General features: G+C 53.8%; 1 protein-coding gene across 1 annotated transcript in view; it reads right to left on the reverse strand.

The window, feature by feature from the left end:
- The window catches only part of HSPA12A (heat shock protein family A (Hsp70) member 12A), a 67,748-nt gene extending 43,752 nt beyond the window's left edge, over positions 1 to 23,996 (reverse strand). Inside the window, 1 exon segment of the mRNA XM_049646022.1 lies at positions 23,954 to 23,996. Within this exon segment, the coding sequence (XP_049501979.1) occupies positions 23,954 to 23,996 (43 nt within the window).
- Between the last annotated feature and the right edge of the window lie 1,266 nt (positions 23,997 to 25,262).

Consider the following 25,262-nt stretch of genomic DNA (forward strand, 5'->3'; position numbering starts at 1 on the left):
TGCCCCACTCCCATCAGGGAATTCACTGCGAGTTTTCCTGTTCTCCACGATGAAGCACATTTCAAAACTGAACAGGTAAATGAAGAAGCTCTCCCACCCCAAGGAAAAGATTCCACGTGCCTGGGCCCCCGGAAGACCCCGATTAGACTTCCCCAAGTTCTATCATGAACAGCCTTGGGACAGCTCAGTCTGCAGAGGCCACAGCACAGGGGTGCCGACTGCACCAAAGGGAAAGACAGAGGCAGTGCCATTCTGGCCCGTTGGTCTCACACCGAGTGGAATATCTCCCCTCCTAAGCATTCACCATCTGTGCCTGGGGAGGGGGAAGGGAGGGGGGAGACCGGGAGGTGAGGGTGCGGGGAGACAGACAGCTGGCTCTCCCCCCCACCCCTTCAGCTGAACCTTTGTCCATCTTCAGGCAGGAAGGGCTGCCCTTAGCGCATGTGCGCCCCAGGCTGGGGAACCTGAGCACAAACTTCCCATGCTCTGCCAGCGCCCTGAGAGCTGAGGCTTATGCTCATACATTACAGACCCCTCTGAAGAGTGCCTTAATAGAAGAGACAGTTTGCACGCTGCACAAAGGCACCTGCCTTGGGGGAGGGATGTCTCCCAAGCAGGGCTGCAGCCATCCGTGGGTAGGGGTGCCATGTTCTTACCACAAAGGTGCCATCCCAAGCCATGAAATGAAGGGCTTTTTCCAATTTTCACACCCAGAGCAGATCTTTTACTAATTCATCTCAAAGTACTATAAAAGTACTTAATAGTCAAACAAGAAAGGAAATACCTCCTAAGGTACTGAGTTCCCCATCACGAGAGGGGTTCAAGCTAAGGTCAAGAACCACTTACTAGCAGAAGAATAACAAAGGGTCAAAAAACTGGGAGCGCGTAGGAATAGACTGTATAGATTCATGCATGCCCTCACTATCCATCAGGAGCTAAGAAGCTGTGTTGCAGTGTGGTTAAGTACAGGGGGGGACTGGTCTAAATCCCAGCTCAGTTACTTACTGGTCTTGGTGGATCCAGCTGTGTCCACCCAAAATCCATTTCTCTCTTCTTAACTAACCTCCAATTCTACATGACTAGCCAGGGGGTGGAGGAAGGGGGACCTTTCCCCAGCCCCAGGGTCGATCCTGAGTAATCTAAGTCAATCATGGCAAACCTCTTCCCCTTGCCAATGACAGAAGTGGAAATGGGTTTGTGACCCATAGTTTTGGCTCATGGAACACGAAGGAACGTCAGCTGGGGGGGGCCTCTGGGAAAAAAAAATTCTTACTCTAAAGACAGTGCCCAGGAGAAGAGTCATGGGCATGTAGAAACAAAAAACCAACACCCGTGGGCACCATCTTGCCACCACCACCAAAATAACCCCCATCCGTTCTTGAGGGGGTCCATGAGCTGCCAAATCAGCCTGCCTTGGAGCTTGCTGGACTTCCAGACTTTCCATCCTGAGTCATAATTAATTTCCTTTTTTCTGGAGACAAGATAAAGGCAGGTCTTTCATGCCTTGCAGCTAAAAACCGATGCATAGCTGTGCAACCTTAAACAAGTTACTAACCTCCTCCGTGGCTTGGTTTTCCCTCTATATTAAATAGGATAAGAATAACCCTTACCTCTCAGGATTAATGAGGATTAAATGGGAATAATGCAGGCAAAGGTTTGAACAAATGTGACTATTATTATTTATACAGTGTCTCATTTTATCCCCACAAGCAACCCAGTGAGGTAGAAAACAGGTTGTTGTTAGCCCCATTTAACGGCCGAGGAAACCATGGCACAGAGAGGTTAAGCATCTTCCTGAAAGCACACAGAAGTAAGTGCCTGTCTCCAATGCCCGAGATCCTTCCCTCCATGACATTCCAGCCTCGATGAGGTTCCAGGACTCTGTGATTGGCCAGAGTCTGTGCCCTGGGCAGCTAGGGGCACGGCACCGCGAACACTGAGAGCCGTGGAGGGAGTAGAAATGAGGGGGGACTGCAAATGGGCATGAGTTTCTTTTCGGGGCAATGAAAACACTCCGGGATTTGACAGAGGCGACAGTTGCACAATCGTGGGGATATACTAACAGCCACTGAACTGTATACTTTAAAATGGTGAACTTTATGACAGGTTCATTTTTGTATGATGTGAATCTCAAAAAAAAAAAATCAAAGAGCTGGTGGAAAGCACTCTGTAAGGAAAATTGTCCCCTGTCCCGCCTGTACTCAGGAGCGCAGCCTTCCTCCCTGGAAGCAGACATCAGTCACTCCCACCCACCCTGGCCGCCGCTCCCTCCCGTCCTCCCTCCAACCCTGGGCAGCCGCCAACCTCTCTGCCTGGCAGTTTTGGACAATTCTCTCGGAACTTGTCCAGTGGCAAAGCTGGCTGCCAGTCTCGGACTCTCCGAGCAGGCCGGGGCCAGCAGCTGGCTCTGGCCTGTCCCCAGGCACCCTGAGCTCTGGCAACATGTGAACAGAGGCACAGAGCAGGGACGGTGCCCCAGTCACCAGCTGTATTTTCACTTTTCCCCTAGATGCTCTGTAGCTGCCGGCTGGCCAGAGCTGAATGCCAAGCTCCTTCCTGACAGAGAGCTGCAGACACAGGACCTGGCAGTGCTTCCCCCCACAGACAGGCAGTTTCAAGGCATTCTGGAATAAATGCCAGAAGACGCCCAATACTCTGCAGCCGTAACCAGCCCTCTGCAGGAGTCACTGCCCCATGTTGTCGGGAGGGCAAGCTGCATCAGCATTAGAACATTCTTCTGTGTAATGACTTGTATGTACCACTGCCACTGAGCCAGGGTCCTGGGGCTGGCAGGTGTTCAGGAGCCTGCCTGAGAAATGGCTGCTTCCAGAAGATAAAGAAAAAGAGAAGGCAAATGCCACAAGGGGCTCCAAAGAGCACCTGGGGAGGCCAATTATGGACCATCCACTGCGGCCTGGACGGGGGCTTCCAAGGGGATGACACATGGGAGGGAGCATCCCTGGATGCTGGACACCCTCAGGAACCAAATACCCTCTCAGCACGGGTGGCCCTGGCATCTGGACACAGAACATTCCTCACACGGTGGGCAAACACTGCCATGTTAGCAGGCAGGAGAGAAAATCCTTTCAGAGACTTTTAAAGACTTTTTAAGTTTCGAATCCCTCATTCTTACTTTTTTTTTTTTTTTAATACAAAACCTTCAATGACGGATTGACATTCTTACAAAGAAAGAATTAGTGAACTGGGTTAAGATATTGATTAACTTGAGACTTTGCAAAGCTAAGCAGGCATGGCAAAATTTCAAGAGAAACTACTCTTGCAAGGATTTAAAATAGAGTACCTACTTCCAGGGTGGTAAAGGCAGGAAAAAAACAAAGAAAGAAAACCAATGAATAATTCCCCAAGGACCAGATGTGCTCAGAATCTTTTCCGAAGGAATAGAGAGGCCACGTAAAGGTACTTTCCGGGGAATGAGGTTTACTTCCTCAGGCTACTCCACAGAGCAGGGGGGAAGCCCCAAGCCACAGGACCCAAGGTGTCTCCCAAAGCGTCTCATGGCCTGCCTAACACCAAGCGGCTTTGATGAGGTAGGCGGAGCCTTAATATACTACATAAAGTACTTTATAGAATACATGAACATACGACATGAATCCCCAGGAAATAATGCACGTTCTGTGTTTAGGGGCCACAGTGAGGCCACACAGATGGTCCTAGCTGCCCACACACCCTGGGGCATGCATGTTGTATGAGCACGAGTGGGCTTGAGGGCACTCGGCCTCCAGGACCCTGGTCTAGCCGCTGCAGTGCCTGGGAGGCAAGAACCAAGGTCCAGGGAATGGGAATGGGACTTTGCACGCGTTCACACACACACACACACACACACACACACACACACACCACCAACCACAGATGACCAACTGCCCAAGCTGGGGCTTAGGAAGGACTTCCAGGGCATCCATAAGCCCAGGTGGTCTGTCTGTGGCTTTTTATTACTGTTGTCCCACAGGCCTGTGCCTCCCAGGATGCGGGCCTGCCTGCTTCATTAAGCCCAACCCTGTGCATGGGCAGTCTCTCTGACTGCATTGTTATCTTTAACAGCTCCTTCTGGAACTCAATTAATCAACAGCCATCTCCTCTGCAGAGCAGAATGCTCCAGACACAGAGTGACCAGCCTGACTCCCCACAGGCACACCCCCACTGAGCTGGGAATGTCTGAGAGCAGGGCAGTGACCTGCCCTCTGGGGGGCGACCTCCAGGAGGAGCCCACAGGAATGCCTCAAACTGGGAGAAGTGGGAGCCCGTGAGAGGGACACCGGCACAGGTCTGTTCTCCTCGCCCTCATCTCCCTGCCTCTCTCTCTCCCCACAGACATAGTCCAGAAGGTCTTAATGATGTGGACCCAACTCTGAGGGCATTCTGGGTTAGCGAACAAGAAGACTTCCAGAAGCTAAATACGCGGTGGGGAATTTCTACCCAAGCTGAACACATCCCTGTCCTGGGACCCAGAAGTGAGTGCCCATACGAGCCCACGACAAGATCTGTTCCAGAAAGTTCACAGTGGTATTTTTCATCATCGCCCCAAACTGGAAACAATCCACACGTCCATCAGTAGGAGAATGGCTGAACCAAGTGTGGGATAGACGTGCAATGAAACTACTCCACGGCACAATCACTTCAGCATTACCTGGGAAGTTCATCAACTAGGGCCCACGTGAAACAGTCCCCTTCCCCCCTCAAGGCCTGTGTGTGCGTGTCCATGCCGTCCTCTGCCCCATCCCCATCGGGCTGCCGTTGATCTTGTCTAGGGGACATCCATCATACAAGTATTTAATTCAGGAGACTCCAACTACAAGTTATCAGGCCAAAACAGGGTGAATGATTTCAATTTAAAAATTGTAATTAATGAAACTGTAAAATTCCATTTTTCACTCTTAATTAGACACCGTGGTAAAGTGTCACACAGGGATTGGGGTAGGGGAGGCAGCCCCAGGGTGGTGATGCTTGACTGGCATCTTCAAGGTCAAGTTTGCTGAGCGCACAAGATACGGAGAGAATACCAGGCAAAGGGAACAGCGTGAGCAAAGGCAGAGAGGTGTGGAGGGCTTCCCAGAGGGCCCTGCCCTCTGCCTCCAGGCTGTTCCCCTGGATCAAGTCTATCCACCAATTTCATCAGGTTTACTCCAAGCCTCAAGCACCGACTGTGGCTCTCTATTGCCCTACATATCAGATCTAGCTTGTTAACCCATCAGATGCCTCCATCAGCCCCTCCCCACTGCTGCACAATCATTACTGTCCCCATAACCCCCTGCACCAGCTGGACTGTTGTTGGACATCTGGGAAGCCATCTGCCATCCTGCAGGCCTGGCTCACGCACCCGTCTGCAGGGAGAAAAGGCCCCGCTGCCCTTGCCCCACTCTGCCCCTGCTGTCCTTGCCACGGGAAGAGCTGACTCTCGTGGCTGCTCTCCAACCAGGCCCAGCCCTGGGCTACCCTTCTGGGGTTGGGGATGCGATCCAACACCTGACGTCGGCCGGGCCTGGGAAGACACCTGGTTCCACCTTCACCAGCTCTGCCACAGACACAGCTGTCCGGGGCCTCAGTTTCCACGGCTGCAAAGCGGGTAATGACTATTCCCCCCTCATAGGGCTGTGTGAAGACTACAAGGGAAGACCTAGAAAAAAGTTCCAGCACTGAGCTGGAGACAGAGCAGGTGCTCAAGAAGCACAGGCTTGCCTGCTGTTTCAAGACCCAGAACACACACGTGCTGGCTGAGGTTTTCCACCCGAATCTCTACCTGAGGGCCACTAAGCCCCTTCCCGTGTCCACAGCATCACGTATGCACCCCAGAAATCACTGCGGGCCAGCAGGGTGACCGTCAGCCTCCCCTCCCTGAGGCTGGCCAGGCTAACTCATGCTGTGTGTCCAGCCCCAGAATCTCCACCCAAGCTGAATGCATCCCTGCCCTGGGACCCGGCAAATCCGTGACGAGGATTCTACTCAAGAGAAGTGAGTGCGGATATGTGCCCACAAAAAGATCTGTTCCAGAATGTTCACAGCAGTTTTATTTTCCATAATCTTCAAAAACTGGAAACAATGCAAACATCCATCAAGGGAGGATGGGTGAACCAAGTGTGGTGCAGCCATACGATGAGAGTACTCAGCAATAAAGAGAGAACAAAGTATCAATACACCCAACAATGTGAATGAACCTCAAAAGCACGATTTTGGATAAAAACCCTGGACATGAAGGAGGATTCCATTCACATGAAGTTCAAGAACAAGTACATCTAAAGTGAGGGGCGCCTGGGTGGCTCAGTCAGTTGAGCGCCTGACTTCGGCTCGGGTCATGATCTCACAGTTGATGGGTTCAAGCCCGCGTCGGGCTCTATGCTGACAGCTCAGAGCCTGGAACGTGCTTCGGATTCTGTGTCACTCACTCTCTCTCTCTCTCTCTCTCTCTCTCCCTCTCTCTCTCTCTCTACCCTTCCCCCCTCATGCTCTGTCTCTCTCTCCAAAATAAATAAACATTTAAAAAAAATTTTTTTAAGTACACCTAAAGTGAAAGATGTCAGAACAATGGTTCCTCACCGGGTGGGTAGAGACTGCCTGAGACAAGGCACAAGGGAATGTTCTAGAGGGATGAAAATATCCTGTATCCTGCCTGGTGGGGTGGTTACACAGTGTCTCACCTTCCTATGGCTGCTGTGATAAATCTTGATTAACCTAGTGACCGAAAACCAGAGAGTTTTCTATGGTTTATTCACATTGTGGATGGTTCATTTTCTATGGTTCATTCACATTGTTGGGTTTATTGTTGGGTGTATGTTTTCTATGGCTGCTGTAATACATCTTTATTAACATTGTGACCGAAAACCAGAGAGTTCTGGAGGTCTCAAGTCTGAAACGGGTCTCACTGGGCTAAAATCAAGGTCCTGGAGGCTCCAGAAAAAAAGCCATCTCCTTGCCTTTGCCAGCCTCTCGAGGACATCTGCATTCTTTGCCTTGTGTCCCCTTCCTCCATCTTCAAAGCCCGGAGCAAAGCATCTTCCAATCTCTGTCTCTGACCCTCTGGCCTCCCTCTTTCACTTTTAAGGACCCTTGGGATTACACTGGGCCCACCCAGATAATCCAGGATAACCTCCTCTCCTCGGGACCCTGGATTGAATCACACCTGCCCCGCAAGGTAACATGCGGTGAGTGTTGTGGGAAAGCGGGACACGCACATCCCCGAAGGGCGTCCTTCAGCCTCCACACACATGGTGCACATGCATGTAAAGCTGTGCACTTAGCAGTCCAAAGCTTCACACGGTATTGGCGATTGCACCACCAATCACAACACTAAGGAGCAAACAAGGACGGCTCCGGGTGTCCTGTCCCAAGAACGACTTTGCAGGTACCCCTTCCCTTAATCCCACACCACCCTGCACCGGTGCCCGGCTTTACAGGAACTGAGGCGTGGCTGAGAGCAAACCTCTCTTGCCACTGGCAGGAGACAAAGCTAATTGGAACCCGAGTCTGAGGACTCCAGAGCCCTGCTCCTTGAGGTCACCAAAGACCCGTGCTATGGGGGGTCAGGAAGGCGGCACAAAGGAGAAAGGGTTTGCTTCCAGGCCCGCTTTTACTGCGATGTGGGTACAAGAATTTCCCCTAACTCTGCTCTGGGACCAGGGGGGATGAGAAAAGAAAAGTCAAAGCAGAGTCGTGGAGCGATAGACGCTGCAAACCGGGAACCCCCCATCCAGAGGGGCAAAGACCGGACTTTTATGTGGAATCTCTCATTCCTTTCAATCATAGGCCAGGCATTGAAACGGATGAGCAAACGTTTGTCCACAGGCCCCCAGCCTGCCACTGGCACAGCCCAGACCGCCCCTCCCCTGCTCCTCCAGGCCGCCAGCAAGCAGCAGCCTCACCCCTGCAGGGCCTGTGGCACTTGTGCTGAACTTTCTGGAAGGAAGCCAAGGGGCTCCCGGGAGAAGGGACCCGTGGGCCCCTGGGGAAGACCACAGAGGCAGCTGTAATGAGGGTTCTTGACACCAGTGTGGCTTCCAGATGGGACAGGGGCCCTGCACCCAGTGAGCCTCTTCCCCTGTCCCCCGCCCAGGCACCTGCAAAGGAGAAGGGGCCAGGCCTATGTCCACCTGGGGGCCCCTGACCCCACACCAATATCTGGGTCCCGGGTCACCTTTATCCAGAATCTAGTCTAGCTATGTGGGGCCAGTCGCAGCTAAGAGCACCTCGGCCAAGCGAGTCAGGACTCTAGGAGGAGAGAGTGAGGGTTACCGTCCAGCACCTCGCCATGCCTGCACGGAGCCCACACGGGGGGCCGCCCGGCTCATCCTGCTGCCAGGTGTTTGCTGCACGAGGAAGCGAGGCATCTTGGGGGTGGGGGCGAGGGATGTGAGGGAGCATGACAGAAACGATCCAGAACAAAAATTTTTGAAGAACCCACACTTTGGGCTCAGAAACCAGCAGGCCCACCACTCTCTCCCTCCCACTCCTTAACCAAGGACCATAAACTTTGGAGACTCTGTGTCCTTGTTCATAAAGGGAGGACACTACCCACTGCCTCATGGTACTAGGTTCCATGAAGGCCCATCTACCAGCTTTGTCTTGCTATGCCTGGCAGTTCTGGAAGTCTGAGCACCAAGGGGGTTAATGGGGCTGACTCTGGACGTGGTTTCCTCTTTTCTTCCCTTGGATTACATTTTCCTTTTTTTTTTCTTTTTTTTTTTTTTTAATGTTTATTTATTTTTGAGACAGAGAGAGATAGAGCATGAACGGGGGAGGGGCAGAGAGAGAGGGAGACACAGAATCGGAATCAGGCTCCAGGCTCTGAGCCGTCAGCCCAGAGCCCGACGCGGGGCTCGAACTCACAGACCGTGAGATCATGACCCGAGCCAAAGTCGGACGCTTAACCGACTGAGCCACCCAGGCGCTCCCTTGGATTACATTTTCCTTGATGGACATGTGATGATCTTGTCATGAGAAACAAAGTTACCTCTCACTCACTCAGCACCTGCCCAGGACAGCAGCTGGGGACAGAGGAGAGGGTTGGGCGGGGTGGGGTGAGCAGAGTGTGGGGCTGGCTTGCAGGCATCACTTTTTGCACACACACCCCCCCCCGGGGGTCCTGCTGGAGGCCCCTGCCTGCTCCTGTCTTTCCTACACCAGAACCCCAACCTCCACCAGCTCCCCGTGATCACCGGGCTCCCACCTCCGGTGGGGGGGGCCAGCTCTCCCCCTGGCAAATCTCTCCAGCAGCCCCATGGGGTAGGCTTTATTTCTCAGCTCCATCCCACAGAGGAGGAAACAGAAGCTCAGGGACATTTCCAAGGCTGCCCAAGGCCTCCGCAGAGCTGAGACTGGAACCCGGACCTAAACTCACCTGCAGTTCTACGCGGACCCCCAGACGGAAGCGCAGGGACCTGGCCTGGAATGGCGGTCTTGAACTGCCTTGCCCTTGGCCTCTTCCAGGCCTGGGAGTGGAGCTACACTTAATGGGGGTCACCTCTGGCTTCAATACTCAACACCGCCCAATGTCCCCAAACGTCCCCTGCCTGAAGTGGGCCATCCTGGTGCTGAGGCAGGAATCTTGCAGGGTCAGGGGAGGGAAGGGGGCGTTCTCTGTTTGGCTCCCAGGCCTCACCCTGGCCTCTGATGACCTGGCTGTACCGCTGGGCTCCGACCTTTCCAACCAGCACGGCCCGAGGCTTTAATCATTTACATCTGGTCAGAGTCCCGGTGTTCAGTTGCCAAATCTGAGCACAAGCCTGGAGCTGGCAGTGTCCAGGAGATGACCACACGGCCCCCTGTGGGTTCTGAGCCCTGAGGCTTTGGGGGAAGCGGGCAGGGAGGGTCACCTTGAGTTGTAAGCATAGTCACAGATGGAAACCAATTTGCCAATTCTGAGAGGGACACCGGTTGTAAGCTGGGGCTGGGGAGCTGCGTGAGGGAGGAGCTCTTCGGGCAGAAGGAGGTGAAGGTCTGGGGACGGGAAATCCCAGACTGCTCCTTAGTGAGGCACAGGATGAGCGGGGGGCCATCCTTCTGCCGCCGTCATCGTATTTCGGGCTTCTGTGTTTGCTTTGGAGTTGATTGCAATCTCATTGCTATTTTTCATTAGAAACTGTCCCTGCCCCCCAACCCCCACAGTAAGATTTTCGAGGAGCAATTTTAACAGGACCCCAGCTGCATTCTTCAGCGCGTCTGTATTCTCACGAGGCCTTACTCTACAGGAAGACATGTCCATTACATAACTCAGTGAGGAAGTCTGCGTTGCCATATGAATATGCATTCAATGCACGAGGTATAGATACAAATAACAAGTGGGCCACAGTGCATTCCTACTGCTCCGCGATAAATCCCATCCTGCTGGCTTCTCTTCCTTCCAAAGTAGCCCAGGCTCCGTCCCCCAGCATGTGGTGCTTTGGAATTTCACAAGCAAACGTTCAGGAAGACCCCAGGAGTACAGCATTAGGGCAGAATCAGTGTCTCTGACCAGCCAGATTCTTGTGGGTTCATGTCTGAATGAACCATATGAACCCCAAGAGAAGACCTACCAGAAGCTTCTAACACCTCTTAGTCTTTATCTTCCCCTGTCTCTGTCTCCCTTCCTCTCCACCTCTGTTACTCCCTCTCTCCCCATGCATACGCATACATGAATACTTATACGTGCATATGTACGTACACACACACACACACACACACACACACACACAGCAGCCTCTCCCGAGATGAATCTAACAGGACCCGGCAAGGCTCCAGCAGTATCAGGTCTCCGCTGGGTCTACAGCACCTCTGACCACTGTCCTCCTTATGACTGGCCCCTAGAAGCCTGGTGCCCTAGGTCAGACCACCCCCTGCTTCCCAAACCCTTCCCCGGGTACCCCTGCCACCGTCACGCACAAGCTAGGTACTGCCACCCCAGTAGCCGTATCCTCAGCCTCCCCCTGCCCCCAGTATCCCAGCCCAGACAAGCAGAGTTTTAGTTTGCTCTAAGGGACAGCATGACCCTATTCTGCCACTAGGTCACTGTGTGCTATTGAGGTCACTGCCACTTTCTAGGAGAGAGTTGGCTTTCAGAATGCTGAAAGCACTGACTCACAGAATGCTGAAAGCCTCTACTCGCACCCATTTCTGTCTCTGATCACGAGGCCACAGTGATGGCTGATAAAGACCCAAAGGTACAGAGCACCCCCTCACATCTCTACTAATCCCTTGTTCCACGGTGCCTCAACTTACCAACCAGTAAACCTCCCTCCCAAATTGCCTAACATAGCATTATGAAGTTATTTTGCCAAGGACAGACACCGAAACTTTTTTTAAGTATTTTTTAAGTTATTTAGTTATTTTGAGACAGAGAGAGAGAGCAAGTGGACAGGGGCAGAGAGACAGGGAGAGAGAGAATCCCACGCAGGCTCCACACGGTCAGTGCAGAGCCCAATGCGGGGCTCAAACCCACAAGCCCCACGAACCACAAACCCACAAGATCATGACCTGAGCCAAAGTCAGACGTGTAACTACCTGAGCCACCCGTGCGCCCCTGAAATGTTTTTTATTAAACCTATTATCTGCTATTATATTTGATTCATAAAAGAAAGGAAAATAGGACCTCATCGGTTATCTGTTGCTATTAAAAATGAGAAAGTTTCCCATAGGCCGTTCATCTACCCTCTGCATGCACAGCCCTCACCTAGGAACCACCTACTGTGGATGACTTACTCGGTTACTAACACCATAATGGTCTGTAAGAGGCAATTACTCCCTGACCACAGGACAGTGCTCCCCCCAGCTCCTCCCCTCTCCCAGCAAGTGACCCCAGCCCCTGGCCCGGGGTAACAGTTCCAGGGACAGGTCATAATCATGCCTGGACCTAGGGGCCTCCCCTGGGAATCTGGACTGGAGCGAGAAAGACTGGGGCACCCATAAAGTGGGCCTGCGGGGAGGGAAAGACAGGCCACAAGCAGAGTAAAGCAGAAGAGATCGGGGTGGGGCAGGGGCAGAACCCCAAGCTCCCGGTGCTTTCCCTCCTAGAGCCGGCACGGAGGGAGTTCCAGGAGCCATCCTGGGATCCTCTACAAAATCTCCTTTTGGCTTCCTCTAACTAGAAAACGTGCAGTTACCTGAAACTAAAAGCCCCACTGAACACTGGCACAAAAAATAGGCAACCACCAGTGTCGGTGCAGGAACTATGCAAGGGAACAGAGAAGGCGGCGCCTGGGGCTCGACCGACCATTCAGGACCCTCACTCAGGGCACTCTGACGGCACACTTTAGTCCTCTACCTTAAACGTTACCTCTTCAAACACTGAAATGTAACTCCTGCAGGGAGGGACAAGTCTTTAAGTTGCGGATGGCAAAGCGGTGTAGACCCGTGCTGTCTCTGATTGGGAGGGGCTGGCTGGACTGACGGGTTAAGAAGGATTCTGAGAGGACCCTGGGTTCAGTTGGGAAGTTTGCAGAGGGAGCCAGCCGACCTGGATTCTTACGCTGGCCTTGCCCAGTATCTGGAAGCAGTCTCCTCAGCCCTCCCTGACCTCAGTTTCCCCATCTGTAAAGCGAGAGGGCAGGCCCAGCCCCGACATGTGGCCGACCAGCTCCCACTTGGCTGTCAATGCCACCTACAGGCTCTGTTTCCTCAACAACTTCTATCTCCGCTTTGGGAACAGGACTTCTGACGTTTGTGCCTGTAAACAGTTTCTTATCCCAACCGGCAGAGACGGCCCCTCAGGGACAAGGAGAAAAGGAAAATAAGGGAAGGAAGTGGCCAGAGGAATTTAGCCTTTAGCCCGTGGAAACCTGGGGACAAACAGAGAGGCCGGCCTGTGGCCTCCGAGGCCGCAGACCCGAGCACTGGCACCTATATGATCCGTGTCCCACGCCGGAACCGGGAATCTGTGCCCGGTCAAGACCACGGGGCTTTTTTGTTTTTATGTTTGTTTACTTTTGACAGATAAAGGGAGCATGAGCGGGAGAGGTGCAGAGAGAGTGGGAGGGAGGGGATCCAAAGCAGGCTCTGCCCTGACAGCACAGAGCCCGACGCGGGGCTCGAACCCGCGAACCGTGAAATCGTGACCTGCGCCGAAGTCGGCCACTCAACCGACCGAGCCCCCCAGGTGCCCCCACGGGGTCTTATTTACGAAACACAGAAGGCAACAAGGAGGATCCCTTTAGTGCCAGTTTATGGGGAACAACTGACACAGGCAAAACCCACTTCCCGCTGAGATGTCAGGGTGCTCAGTGGTTTCACCCGACAGAACTCACTACCTTCCCAGAGCCTCTGGGTCCTGATGGCAAAAAGGGAACACAGTCAGCAAAACTGCTCGAAAAGCATACCAAACATCTGAAAAGCAAAACAGTCACAAAAGTCCAGCTAGTATACTCCAAAACGAGGTGCAGATACGAGAGGGACCTCTTCCAGTGGGCTGAACCATTTGAGGCCCCGCTCTGTAACAGGGCAAATATATATATTTTTTTACGTTTATTTATTTATTTATTTTAAGAGAAAGAAAGCGTGAGTGGAGGAGGGGCAGAGAGGAAAAAAAAAAGAATCCCCAGTAGGCCCCGTGCTTTCTGCACAGAGCCCCACACGGGGCTCGATCCCACAAGGAGATAGTGGCCTGAGCTGAAATCACGAGTCAGATGCTTAACTGACTGAGCCACCCAGGAGCCCCTGGGGCAGATAATTTTAAGCGGGCACTCATCCTGCAGCAAACAGACACACAAGCGTTTCTGCCACAATGTGGCGTGTTTTCCCGGAAATCTTCACCTTCTGCAAAATCACACACTAAAAATAATAGGATTCATGGGAAAGACGGGGTGGCGCAGGTCGCTCAAGACTTACAGGACCTTGTCACTTGAGGCTTTCCCAAAATAGTCATGGCTCTAGCAATACCCTAGCAGAGTAAGCCGCACCAGCCCCTGGACCCAAAGCCCCAGTGGGCCAGTCGTTGACTGGTGCTTCTCCTTTGAGACGATGGGCCTCAGGGTCACTCACTTCTTTTTTTTCTTTTTTTTTTAATTTTTTTTAACATTTATGTTTTGAGAGACAGAGAGAGACGAAGCGTGAGCAGGCGAGGGGCAGAGAGAGAGGGAGACACAGAATCCAAAGCAGACCCCAGGCTGCGAGCTGTCAGCACAGAGCCCGCCGCGGGGCTCGAACCCACCAACCGCGAGATCATGACTGAGTCAGAGTCAGGTGCTTAACCGACTGAGCCACCCAGGTGGCCCAGGGTCACTCACTTCCTACAGAGACCATTCTCACCCCAATCAAAAACCCTACCCAGGGTGTCACCTGTATACACTGCGTTCTCACAACGCAATGCCTTCCAGTCCCTTCCCTGGCCCTCTCAGCTTCTCCCTTCAGCCTGAGGGGGGTGGGGGCCGAAAGATACTAAAACAGCCACAACTTGCACTAAAGGAAGGTGCACCTGTAGACTTTTAGCATTTTTTTTAATTCCTGTCCTATTTCTCTTCCTTCATGAGAAAGCCCATCCCCATCTATCGAAACACAAACACGCTGGGAAAAACGGTCAGTGAGCCAACACAACTTTCACGCACCAACATCCTTTCCCCATTCGTCAATCATGGAAACACGAGCTGTATAGACCAACAACCAAGTAATTGCAAGTGTAAGATAACCGGGAGTTGCTTTCCAGATAATTCGACCGTGAGTCACATCTGATTTACAACGGGCGGACTTCTGGACCCTACACATTCACAGAAGGTTGTAACAAGCGAGCGAATCCAGCCTGCGAGCTGCTTTCACACATAATGCCATTCTTTACAGTGTGTCCTTTCGTCATTTTACTCAAACTGACTCGGAGGCAAAGCAACCACCAATTCTTGGCAGCCCGTCCCACGAAGGGGTGGACCTCGTTCTCCACGCCTTGTATCTGGTGGGCCTCGAGACCTGCTTTGACCCTAGAAGGAGTCAGCACACAACTTCTCAAGAGGCCTTCCTTGCAACCTCCTGTTCTTCATCCTCTTGTTGTCCTGAGACCACCATGTAACGAAGCCCAAGCCAGCTCCTTGAGAATAAAAGACCAAGTGGAGGAAGAAGTCCAGCCGACAGCCAGCACCAACCCCTATGCTCATGAGCGAGACCATCTCGGACCCTGCAGCCCAGTGGAGGCGGCAGATGGCTGCAGTCACGAGTGACCCCAGGCAAGACCAGCAAAAGGAGCATATAGCACAGAACCATGAGCAAATAAAACGGCTACCGTTTTGACCCACTAAATTCTGGGGTGCTTTGTTACGCAGCAAACACAAATGCACTGTGACGCTCTGTAGACATTTCACTCATTCTTTAATATTTTAATCATTTTCCCACTGGGGAACCAGTAAATCTTTTTACTGAGGTCTCAGTGATTCCACAGGCCCCCGAGAAGGGGCTAAACCAGTCCCCAAAGTGGCACTGTGCCCAAGGACCCTACCAGGATTGATTAAAAGCCAAGGGAGGGGAGGCGTCTGGGTGGCTCAGTCGATTAAGTGTCTGACTTCAGCTCAGGTCATGATCTCACCTTCATGAGTTCAAGCCCCATGTCTGGCTCTCTGTTGACAGCTCAGAGCCTGGAGTCTGCTTCAGATTCTGTGTCTCCCTCTCTCGCTGTCCCTCCCCCATTTGCACTCTGTCTCTCTCTCTCTCTCTCTCTCTCTCTCTCAAAAATAAAGACGTTCAAAAAAACGTTCAAATAAAAGCCAAGGGCTACCCAACAACCCAAACTCCAGAAAGTTATCACACAGGAGGCAAGAGGAACCCAACCGATATAAAACACCAAGAAAGGGCAGTTCCTAACATTTAGACCATCCCTGAGAGAGACTGGAGGCTCTCTAACTAATATTCCTAAATGTAGGCAAGACCCCAATCTTTCTGGATGTCGTAGACGGAATAATAAATAGCACTCCACCAAATACATCGGTATCCTAATCTCAGAACCTATGAATATGTTACCTTACATGACAAAAGGGATTTTGCAGATGTGATTACACTGAGGCTCTCGAGATGGGGAAACAGCTCTGGTTACTCAGGTGGGCCGCAAAAGAGGCCTTCACACAAGAGTCCTTATGAGAGGGAGGCAGGAGGGGCAGAGGCAGACTGCAGATGTGACAATGGAGGCAGAGGTTGGAGTGATGTTTTTGGTGGCAAAAGGGGCCAGGAGCCAAGGGATGCAGGTGGCCTCTAGAAGCCGGAAAAGACCAGGAAGTGGAGTCTCACCCAGAGCCTCCAGAAGGAACACACCTCTGCCAACACCTTGACTCTAGCTCAGACCCACTTTGGACTCACTGCCACCCTCTAGACTAGAAGATAGTAAATTTGTGTCGTTTTATGCCACTGAGTTTGTGGTAATTTTCACAATAGCAATAGGAAACTAAAACAGTGGATAAGTCCTCCTGCCTACAAGAATGTAACTTTGGACTATTATTCATAATAACGATAACAGCTAATAATAGCAGTTAAGATTAATTTAGTGTCTACTTTATGACGGGCCTTGTTCTAAGTGCTCGTCTGATACAAACTCATTTAATCCTCACCAAAAGCACACAAAGAAGACGGTTACAACCCATATCTTACAGATGAAAAACTGAGCCTTCCAGAGGTTTAGTAACTTGCCAGGGCCACCGAGCGGGGAAATGACACGGCCCAGGGTGGCACCCAGGCAGTCTGGCTCCAGATCCCACGTCTCACCCCGGCAACTCCCAAAGCAAACCGTCATTGGCAACAATCAACGACAGCGTAGGGAGCACCTGCCGTGCACCAGGCACGTGCTTAGCCTTAACTTTATCTTCTCTCATTCGATTCTCACAGCACCCACTGGAGCGCAGAGCAGGCTCCCAAGCCACCCTTGTTTACAGAAGGAGAAAGGGAGGTGCAGCCGCATCACACCCAGGAGTTAAACACGGCTGAACCCGGTTTAGCCACACATCCTCCTGCCTCTCCCGTCCCACTTGAGGCCCACGTGGCTGGGGAAAGGACAGAGCTCAGTAGCACGACCACATAATTTATCTTCCAAACTGGGAGGCTCAGAAAGTGAAAGGAGTCACTATGAAGAATCTCACTTTTCATAACTGCACAAGAGGCACCCACCAGGACACGTGGCCACCCTCAAGATAAAACCCAGGCCCATATGCTGCCCCACCTGACATCCCTAGCTGCCAGGTCATGGTCAAGGCTGGAAGAGGAGGGGTGGTCCTGGCGGAGCTCAGAACGGTCTCTGCAGAGCTCCAGGCCTGGAGTCTCAGCACACAGACAGAGCCCGTCCAACGGCAGACGGGGAGTCCACATGAGAGTCCTGCAGAGGTAGGCAGCCCTGGATAGAGTCCAGGGATACAAAAAGACTACTGAACCCCACTACTGCCCCAGACAAGAAGCCCAGCAGGGAGCTCAGAGCCATGGCAAGGGGCCACATGGTCATTAAATGTGGCCCACAGCCTGAGACACCCAGCTCATCTCCAAAGTTCTAGGCCTGCCGGACAAGAAGCCATGCGGCCTGAGGCTCCAGCCGAGCTCTGCCCCTTCCTAGCTGTGGGATCTCGGGCCAGCCCTTTTCCCCTCTGGGCCTTCTGGAGAAAATGCAGCCACTGATAAATGCCCTACCTGTGTCTACAGGATTCGTTAATAATACATAATAACAGACGACGGCAAATGAGCCATAAACGTAGCAGAGGTTGTGGGAATACATAAAATCCTCTCTGAAATGGGTGCTATTGATCAGTCCCACTTTACAGATGAAGAAACTGAGGTGGGGTGGGAGAGGGGCTAAGTCACGTGCCCAGAATCCCAAGGCTGCTAAGTGGTAAAGTCAGAATTGGAATCCAAGCCGACTGTTTCTGTAAAATCACACCGAAACATTCTCTCTCCCCGACTCGGACAATGTAAAGCAGCACATTCTAGTTCAGAGTCCCTGAGGGAGTGCCTTAGTCCCTAGTCGTCCCCCCCCCCCCCCCCGATTATAAGTCTTATTGGCAGGCTTTGCAAATCCATTCCCAGGGCCCCTTTCCCTGGAAAGTCTAATTCCAGAAGGTCGGGGACTGAAAATCATAAGGACCTCCCTCCCAGGTGATTCCTAAAACACTTCTCTTCCCATTCAAGTCCCTCTGGAGACTGATTTCCAGAAAACAGAATGTCTCACTCTGGTGCTCCTGTATCCTTGACCTCCTGTAAAACTCTCTGGTCTCCCTCTTACCCAGAGTGCAGCCTCAGCACAAAGCTTTCCAAAGAAAAACACATGGGGCTAAAGGGTTCTGCCCGTGTTTGGGTTTCCATACATTTTTGCCACGGTTACCTTCTGTTTGTGGCAAGTGACACAGGTGTCCCATGTATGGAATTTACATAAATAAGACTCTTAAATCCTGTTAAAAAAAACAGCAGGTGAATTTTAAAAGTAATCAATAAATCACAGTTTAGGTGGTCAGAACATACAGTGGAATCAGGAAAGTGAATCTCAAATGGCTGAAGATTGAGAAAAAGTTCCCTAAGGATAAGCTGTGCCCATGGAGGTTTTGCTGACGGCCCTGAGCTCTGTTCTAACATCACCCCTTCCTGCCCCCAGCTCTCTCACCCTGGGGAATGCACCCAATTCCTCTGAGCCTCAGTTTCCCCTTGTGTAAAACCTCCCACCTCATGGAGTGTTCATGAAGATTAAATGAGACAACACAGGCGAAGCATTTAACACAGAGCTGGTGCTTACAAACCCTGCAGACACAGACAGGGAGTGAACGGTGTCGGACGGTCCTGCCCTCTACCCCCTTCATGCTGAGGTCCCAAGTCTGAAATCCAGATATGTGGGAACTCAAACTTGGCTGTCCACTCAAAGAAGTCCTGATACAACAGTTCCGGGAGGAGACCCAGACATGAAGACTTTTACAAAGCTCCCCCAGGTGGTTCTAACAGGCAGCTGGGATCGAGAACTAACCCCAGGGCATGTCCAGGAGCCAAAGAGGGTTCCCTCTAATACTACATGCTCCAGAATCAGCCTTCAGCTGCCTTCATTCTTGCTTCCCACCAGTGGAATCTGCAGAGATGGGGGAAAGGCGTCCAAGGCGTTGTGTTTGCCGGCAAAGAGGTGTTCGTCGCGTCAGAGTGGAGCGCTGAGGGTCCGAAGGCATCGGGAACCTGAACATGTTCTCCACACAGCCTCACGTCAGAAAAACTGAAGCAGAATCTGCCCACCTTCCCTAGCCTCTAAAGAAAGCAGAGCAGCTGGACCCCGTGCCACACCACACAAGGCAATGCAATCCCCGTGGACATCTGGGAGACAGAGGCAAGAAAGCCGTCTCTCCCTTCCTCTTACGGGGCAAAAAACTTGGTAAATCCCTGCCCCTCTGATACCTGCACTATCCCCACAACAGACCGAGGCAGGCGTCACGTGCTCCTTACACAGACCAGGAAAGGAACGCTTAGCTGGAGTTGACACGCACTTTGGGCCCCAAAGCCACTTTGCTCCCTTACTCCTGTGCACCTGTCACCGTCCATCTCGGAGCCATGGATCGGGAGTCATTTCCAATAAAAGGAAGGCAGCAAGGATTTGCAGAGTCCACTGTGGTGGGGCCAGTGTCGGTCCTGGGCAGTGCCCGCACGTCTTGGTCCCCTCCTTGGCTCTCCCTGCTCTCCATGCCCAGACATGCCTGTAGGTGGAAGGCGCTCCCTCCCTGCCGAATGCTGCTCATTCATTAAAGCCCCTGGTTCCTCCCTGCCATTCTAATTATGCACAGCAATAATAAAGAAGCTTCCTCCCCTACCAGAGGCCTATTTATGTGATAAGAGAGCATTTCGCTCCCACGGTATTGACTCGTCACTCAAACCCTTGTTGGAATCAAAGTCTCATCTCTTTCAGGATTGACTGAGCCCTGCCTACTCCTCTTCAGCTTCCACCCACTCCTGCGCATCCAAGTTTCTAGAAGCACCATTTCGCCGAGGAGTGGGCAGGATGCAGATGCCATTCCCCACTGCTGTGTTCCCTTAGGGATTACTGGCTGATATTCATTCGACACACAGTAGGATATTTTTTGAGCACCTACTATGTGCCCTTACTAAGATTGGGGAAATGAAAGACCTAATCCCTCTCCCCCCTTGCTGGGAGAAAAGGCATTAAGAGAAAAGCACACGCTTTTAGGGTCTGTGACTGATTCATATCCCATCTCAAGCATTCATTCATTGGCTGGGTGATTTGATTCCTCCACTGGGAAAATTACCATATTTCTCAAAAGCCTCAACCGCCTCATCGGCAAAATGGGGTCATAATAACACAACCTCATAGGGTTGTTGGAAGAGTCAACGGGATATACAGAATTGGAACGTCTTGAGCACCCCATCTACACTCGCTGAGATTATCAACAGCCAGTACCAAAGACTTTGGAACCACGCAGCCGAGAGGTCACCAAGATGGATAAGCCTAGGAAGGCTTCCCAAGAAGTGATACCTGAGCTGGGTTTTGAAGGATAAGTAGGAGTTTGCTAGGGAAAGGGAGGATGTGCACGGCGGGGGGAACTGCCTGAGGGCTAAAGGCGATCCCGGGCTCTGAGACACACAGGACACGGTGCGGGAAGCGTGCACAGGGAGTACCGAGGGACCACAGTGGCAGTGGACAGAGCTTCAAATGCAAGTACAGACACAGAAGTGGATCCATGGTCAGAGTCCTCGCCAGTGAAACCCAGAGCACCATTTCAACTTTTCCTTAGCTCCTCGAGAGCCACGACCAGTGCCCTTCCACTTCCGTCTGTAGTTTGGCGGCCACGGGAAAGTGGGGCAGTCACACTCTACTGGTCGTGTGCTCATTCATTCGGACACTCAGTAGGATTCCCTAAGGGCCTATGACAGGCCAGGCATGTGCTAAGAGAGGCTGGACAGCTTGGTCACTTCCTAACCTTCACTCAAACCCATTCCCAGCTGTGCCAGGCTGGCCTGGCAGCTCTCTCCAGAAGTGACATGGGGGTAACGGGGACTCTCTCCTAGCCAGCCATTCGATAACAAAGGTGATTTGGCCAGGGCCACATGAAATCATTTGGTGTTTTCAGATTGCGGCATAGACGAAGTCCTCGATAAATGTCAGTGTTTAAAATGTTTATTTTTATGATGCTTAACTGCTAGGGCGTTAGAATCCCATCTCCGAAGTCCAACGCAATGCCTCCAGAGGGACCCCCCCAGGACACAGGCAACCCCCCTGCCTGCTGTTCCTCTGCCTACCCCATCCCCACCCTGGAGCATATGACGAGGTGTCCACTGCCCATGCCTATCCCTGCCTGGGTCACCACAGGAGCTAGCTCAGTCTGAACCACCCCACACACCACCCTCCCGTTCATCTCATCCTTCTAGGGCTCCCTGGATCCACCAGCCTAGGTCTTGGTGGGGGCAGGATTGAAGGTCTAAAGATAAAGGGGTGGCCCTTCTGGTTTTATAAATTAATTTAAATGTTCTATTAAGGAAATCTGCGCACATATACAAAGGGCACAGTAATGAACCACCATGTACCCATGACCCAGCTTCCACAACTACCAACATTCTTGTTTCGCAGGCAACTCCGCCCACACCCCACCCCCACTTGCTTTGTTGGGAAAAATGTTACAGCCAGCCTTTCTGGCCATACGGCCCAGGGCTCCCACTGCTCCCAAGAGCCAACACGGTCTGATCGCTCTGGTACTTATCCTTTTGCACCAAAAGCATCCTCGAAATGATCTCCTGAAGAACACCATTTTTATGTCCCTAACAGAGTAGTAATCACTGGCCACACCCACAGGGCTTACACAGGATGGCAGTGAAGGGCGAGAGCCCTATTATCAGATGGCCTGAGTCCAAATCAAAACTTCCTAGATATGTGACCTTGGATAGGTCGCTCAACCTATGTTTAGATTTCCTGCCTGGCGGAAAGGGGAATGCTGGTAACAGATCTGATGAGGCTTGAACAAACAAAATAAGGTATGCTCTTTGCCCAGCACAGAATACTCAGTGAGGAAACCTTAGAAATAGACGTGTTAGCTGGTGGGTGAGCTCTGCTCCGATGAGATACTATGAATATCTCCCATTTTAGAGATGAAGGGATGAGAACCAAGAGAGAAGCAGCAAGTTGCCAGGGACAGCCTGCTCTGTGTCCCAAGTCCATGTGTCGGATGTTCTCACTGGCTGCCTTGAACTGCAGATCACTGGAAGTGAAGAAACACTCCAGAATAGACACGGGCGAACGGTGCCAGGTGGCCCGGGACACCCAGCATGTGTTTCCCCGTCCTGGATGGGGAACTCTCCCAGCCTGAGGAGAGACAACCACACAGTGCCTGTGTGTGCATGCGTGTAGGGGAGGGGTGCTGAATTCGATTTTACAAGACAAAATGACGGGAGGGGGCAGGGGGGGGGAGCAAGTCCCTGCTCACTCTTTCTGAATTCACACACCCTATGGCCAACCTTGCATTTGATACAGCCATTCACTATTTATCGCAGCACGAGAGGCAAGAAACTGGTTCACTAACTTAAGCTTTAGCAATTCTTGGCAATTCCGATGTCCCTCCCTATCATCCTATTTTTTTTTTTTTTTCCAATTTAAAGGAAAAGGGTTGGGGGTGGGGGGGGAATAAATCAGTCCAGTTGCTGAGTGATATCCAGACAAAGCCACCAGCCCATCAACCCCATTTGCCAGCTGGGGAAGAGCAGGGGCGGGGGAGATTTGGATGTGTGTTTGGGCCCCGCCTGGGCGCTCCCAGGGTGCTCCCCAGAGTGAGCCCTGTCAGGATGTCCCCCTCCCCCCGCACTCCCCCACTACTGCAGTGCCGTGTAGGGAGGCACCTCCCAGATCTGCAGGAACAATGGGCTGGGGAGGGGGCAGGTGCCGCTCTGAGCGCAGCAAAGGGCGGGGGCCGCGGCCACACACAGTAAGACTGCCAGCACCCCGCCCATGGTGTCTGCGCCGCCACCTGACTCAGTTTCCCCAGCTTTGAGGTCCCCGCAGAGCCTTTCCTGGATGAATTTCCCTTACTTCCGAGACATTTTAATTTCATCCTCGCCAGGCGGTTTACCCTGCAGCTCCCCTCCAGCGGCTGCTACTGCTAAAGCCCCTCCGGTCAGGGACGCGCGGCGTCTCCGTGCGCCCAACTTTCCCCACTTGGGACCCACGATCCTGGCCAGGCCGTCCCCTCGGCTGGCGAAACCATGATTTACAGCCCTGGGCTCCAAAAGCTGTTCCTCCTCTTCCCTCCGTTCCCCGGTCCTCTCTCGCTCCTTACCCAGCACCCCCGCCCCATGTGAGCCCTAACCTCGCTCCCCAAAGAAAGCAGCCACGGCACATTTGCAAAATGCGGGCGTTCGTCCTCGGCGCTGGGCGCCACCTTCCTCCCCCCCCGCCCGGGCAACCAGGGGACGAGCCCCCGCCGCTTCGCGCCTCCACAGCCCGCAGAATCCCTGGGGATGGGCGGGGCGGGCTGTGCGCCGCAGTTCAGCCTGGAGCTGCAGCCCCCACTCCCGGCTTGTTAAGTCCGACCTCCGAGGGGCGAGGGGACAGCTCCAAATCCTCGATTTGCCCCAGGCTCCCACCCCCGCCTCGCTGAGTCACGGAAATGAGCCGCTGGGGATTCGGGGCCACCCGGCGGCCGGCCCTTTACTCCGCAAGCGCGGGCGTCCCCGCACAGCGCGCAAGGGATGGACATGGTGGGGAGGTTCTCACCCGGACTCTCAAAGGGCCCCGCAGGAGGCGCCCCCCACCCCCGCCCGCCACGACGGGGATGGTCAGAGAGCCCGGGCGGGGGCTGCGGTCCCCGCCGCAGTGTCCGCACCCCGGCCGGGAGCGCAGCACGTGACCGGCGGGCCGGAGGCGGCCCCCAGGACCCCCTGCCCCGCCGCGGCGCTGACCCCGGCCCTCCCCGCTGGGGCAAGATGTTGCGGGGTGCGCGCCCACTTTCCCGCGGCCCGAGAGGGAGCTTCGGGGCCCCGGGCCGAGCGCGCCTCATCCCTCCCCCGCCCGGCCCGCCCGGCCCGCCCCGCCGCAGCCGCAGGACCCGCGCCCTGCGCTCACCTCGAGGCCCCGAGTCGCCGCCGCCGGCCTCCTTGTCCGCCATGGTCGCGCAGCCCCGGCCCGCGAGAGGAACCTCCGGCGCAGCCCCTGTTTCCGTGCGGGTCCCGGTCCGCGTCCTCGGCGGCACTCGGGCCGGGTCTGAGCCGCGGGGCAGCGGGAGCACTGCTGTGACGCGGCCGCCGCCGCAGCCCGGACTCCTCCCCGCGCTCCTCCCGGGCCCGCCCCGCGCCCCGCCCCGCCGAGCCCGGCAGGCTGGGGAAGGCCGGCGAAAGCAGGCGCGGGGCCCGGCTCGGCGTCTGCCCGCCCCCGGGACCCGTCGCTCCAGGCCCGGCCCCTCCTCTCCGGGACTCGCCCCCCGAGTCGGCCGCCGCCTAGGAGGTGGCGCGGCAGGGGCTGGGCGGCTCGTCTGCCGGCCGAACGCCGGCGCGCACGGAAGGCGCACAGCTCGGCGAGCGGCGGGGACTGGATTTCAGGTCCCCTCCGCCCGGCTGCGCGTCCTCTCTCTGGAATGGCAGGGGGCTCGAGCCCTGCAGCAGGCACCGCACAGAAACCCCACTCTCCCGAGGAAGCCGGCTCCAGTTTCCACCAATTTATCTCTCTCCCCCACCCCCCAGGGTCCCAGGGGAGCGGGCAAGCGCCCTTGCAAAGGAGGAAGCCGGCGCAGCCAGGACTCAGGCCGCAGACCGGGGACCTGCGCTGGGGGCCTCCTTCTGCGCACTGCCGCGGGCATCCTCCTCCAGGTCGCCCGCTGGACTCCATGGCAACTCGGGACCCCGGGAGGCGCTAGCCTCCGTGGCTGCGTCGCGCCTTCCATATAAGGGCTTCCAACCCGGCCCTCGTTAAAAGTCTGAGAATAACGGCATTAATAATGCAGAGCTTCGGCGGTCAATGGTTCATCCTCCCTGTACTCAGGCTCCGCCCCACACACGCGCCCGGGCACCTGTTCGCGACTGGCCAAGTGGCTTCTGGGTCCTCTGTGCAAGAAGGCAACGACGGTTGTGATAAGACTCTAATGACCACCGTTACTTGGCCTTTCCCTTATGCCTGGCCTATGCTAAGTGCTTCAGAGCCTTATCTCATTTTCCCTGCATAACTCTAAGAGGTGGGAACTAGAGGTCCCCATTTTGCAGAGAAGGAAACTGAGGTTTAAGGGATTTCGGTGATGATCCCTAGAATACACACAAGTGAGTGACCAAACGGGGATAACGATCAGCAATCCGTCATGCCCTGAGATGGGCCACCTCTCTCAAGGGCACCTAAGGGAGGCGTCATCCTGCAGCCAAGTTATGGAGGAGGGGGTAGGCGGGGT

The sequence above is a fragment of the Panthera uncia genome, chromosome D2, assembly GCF_023721935.1.
Source record: "Panthera uncia isolate 11264 chromosome D2, Puncia_PCG_1.0, whole genome shotgun sequence".
NCBI lineage: Eukaryota > Metazoa > Chordata > Mammalia > Carnivora > Felidae > Panthera > Panthera uncia.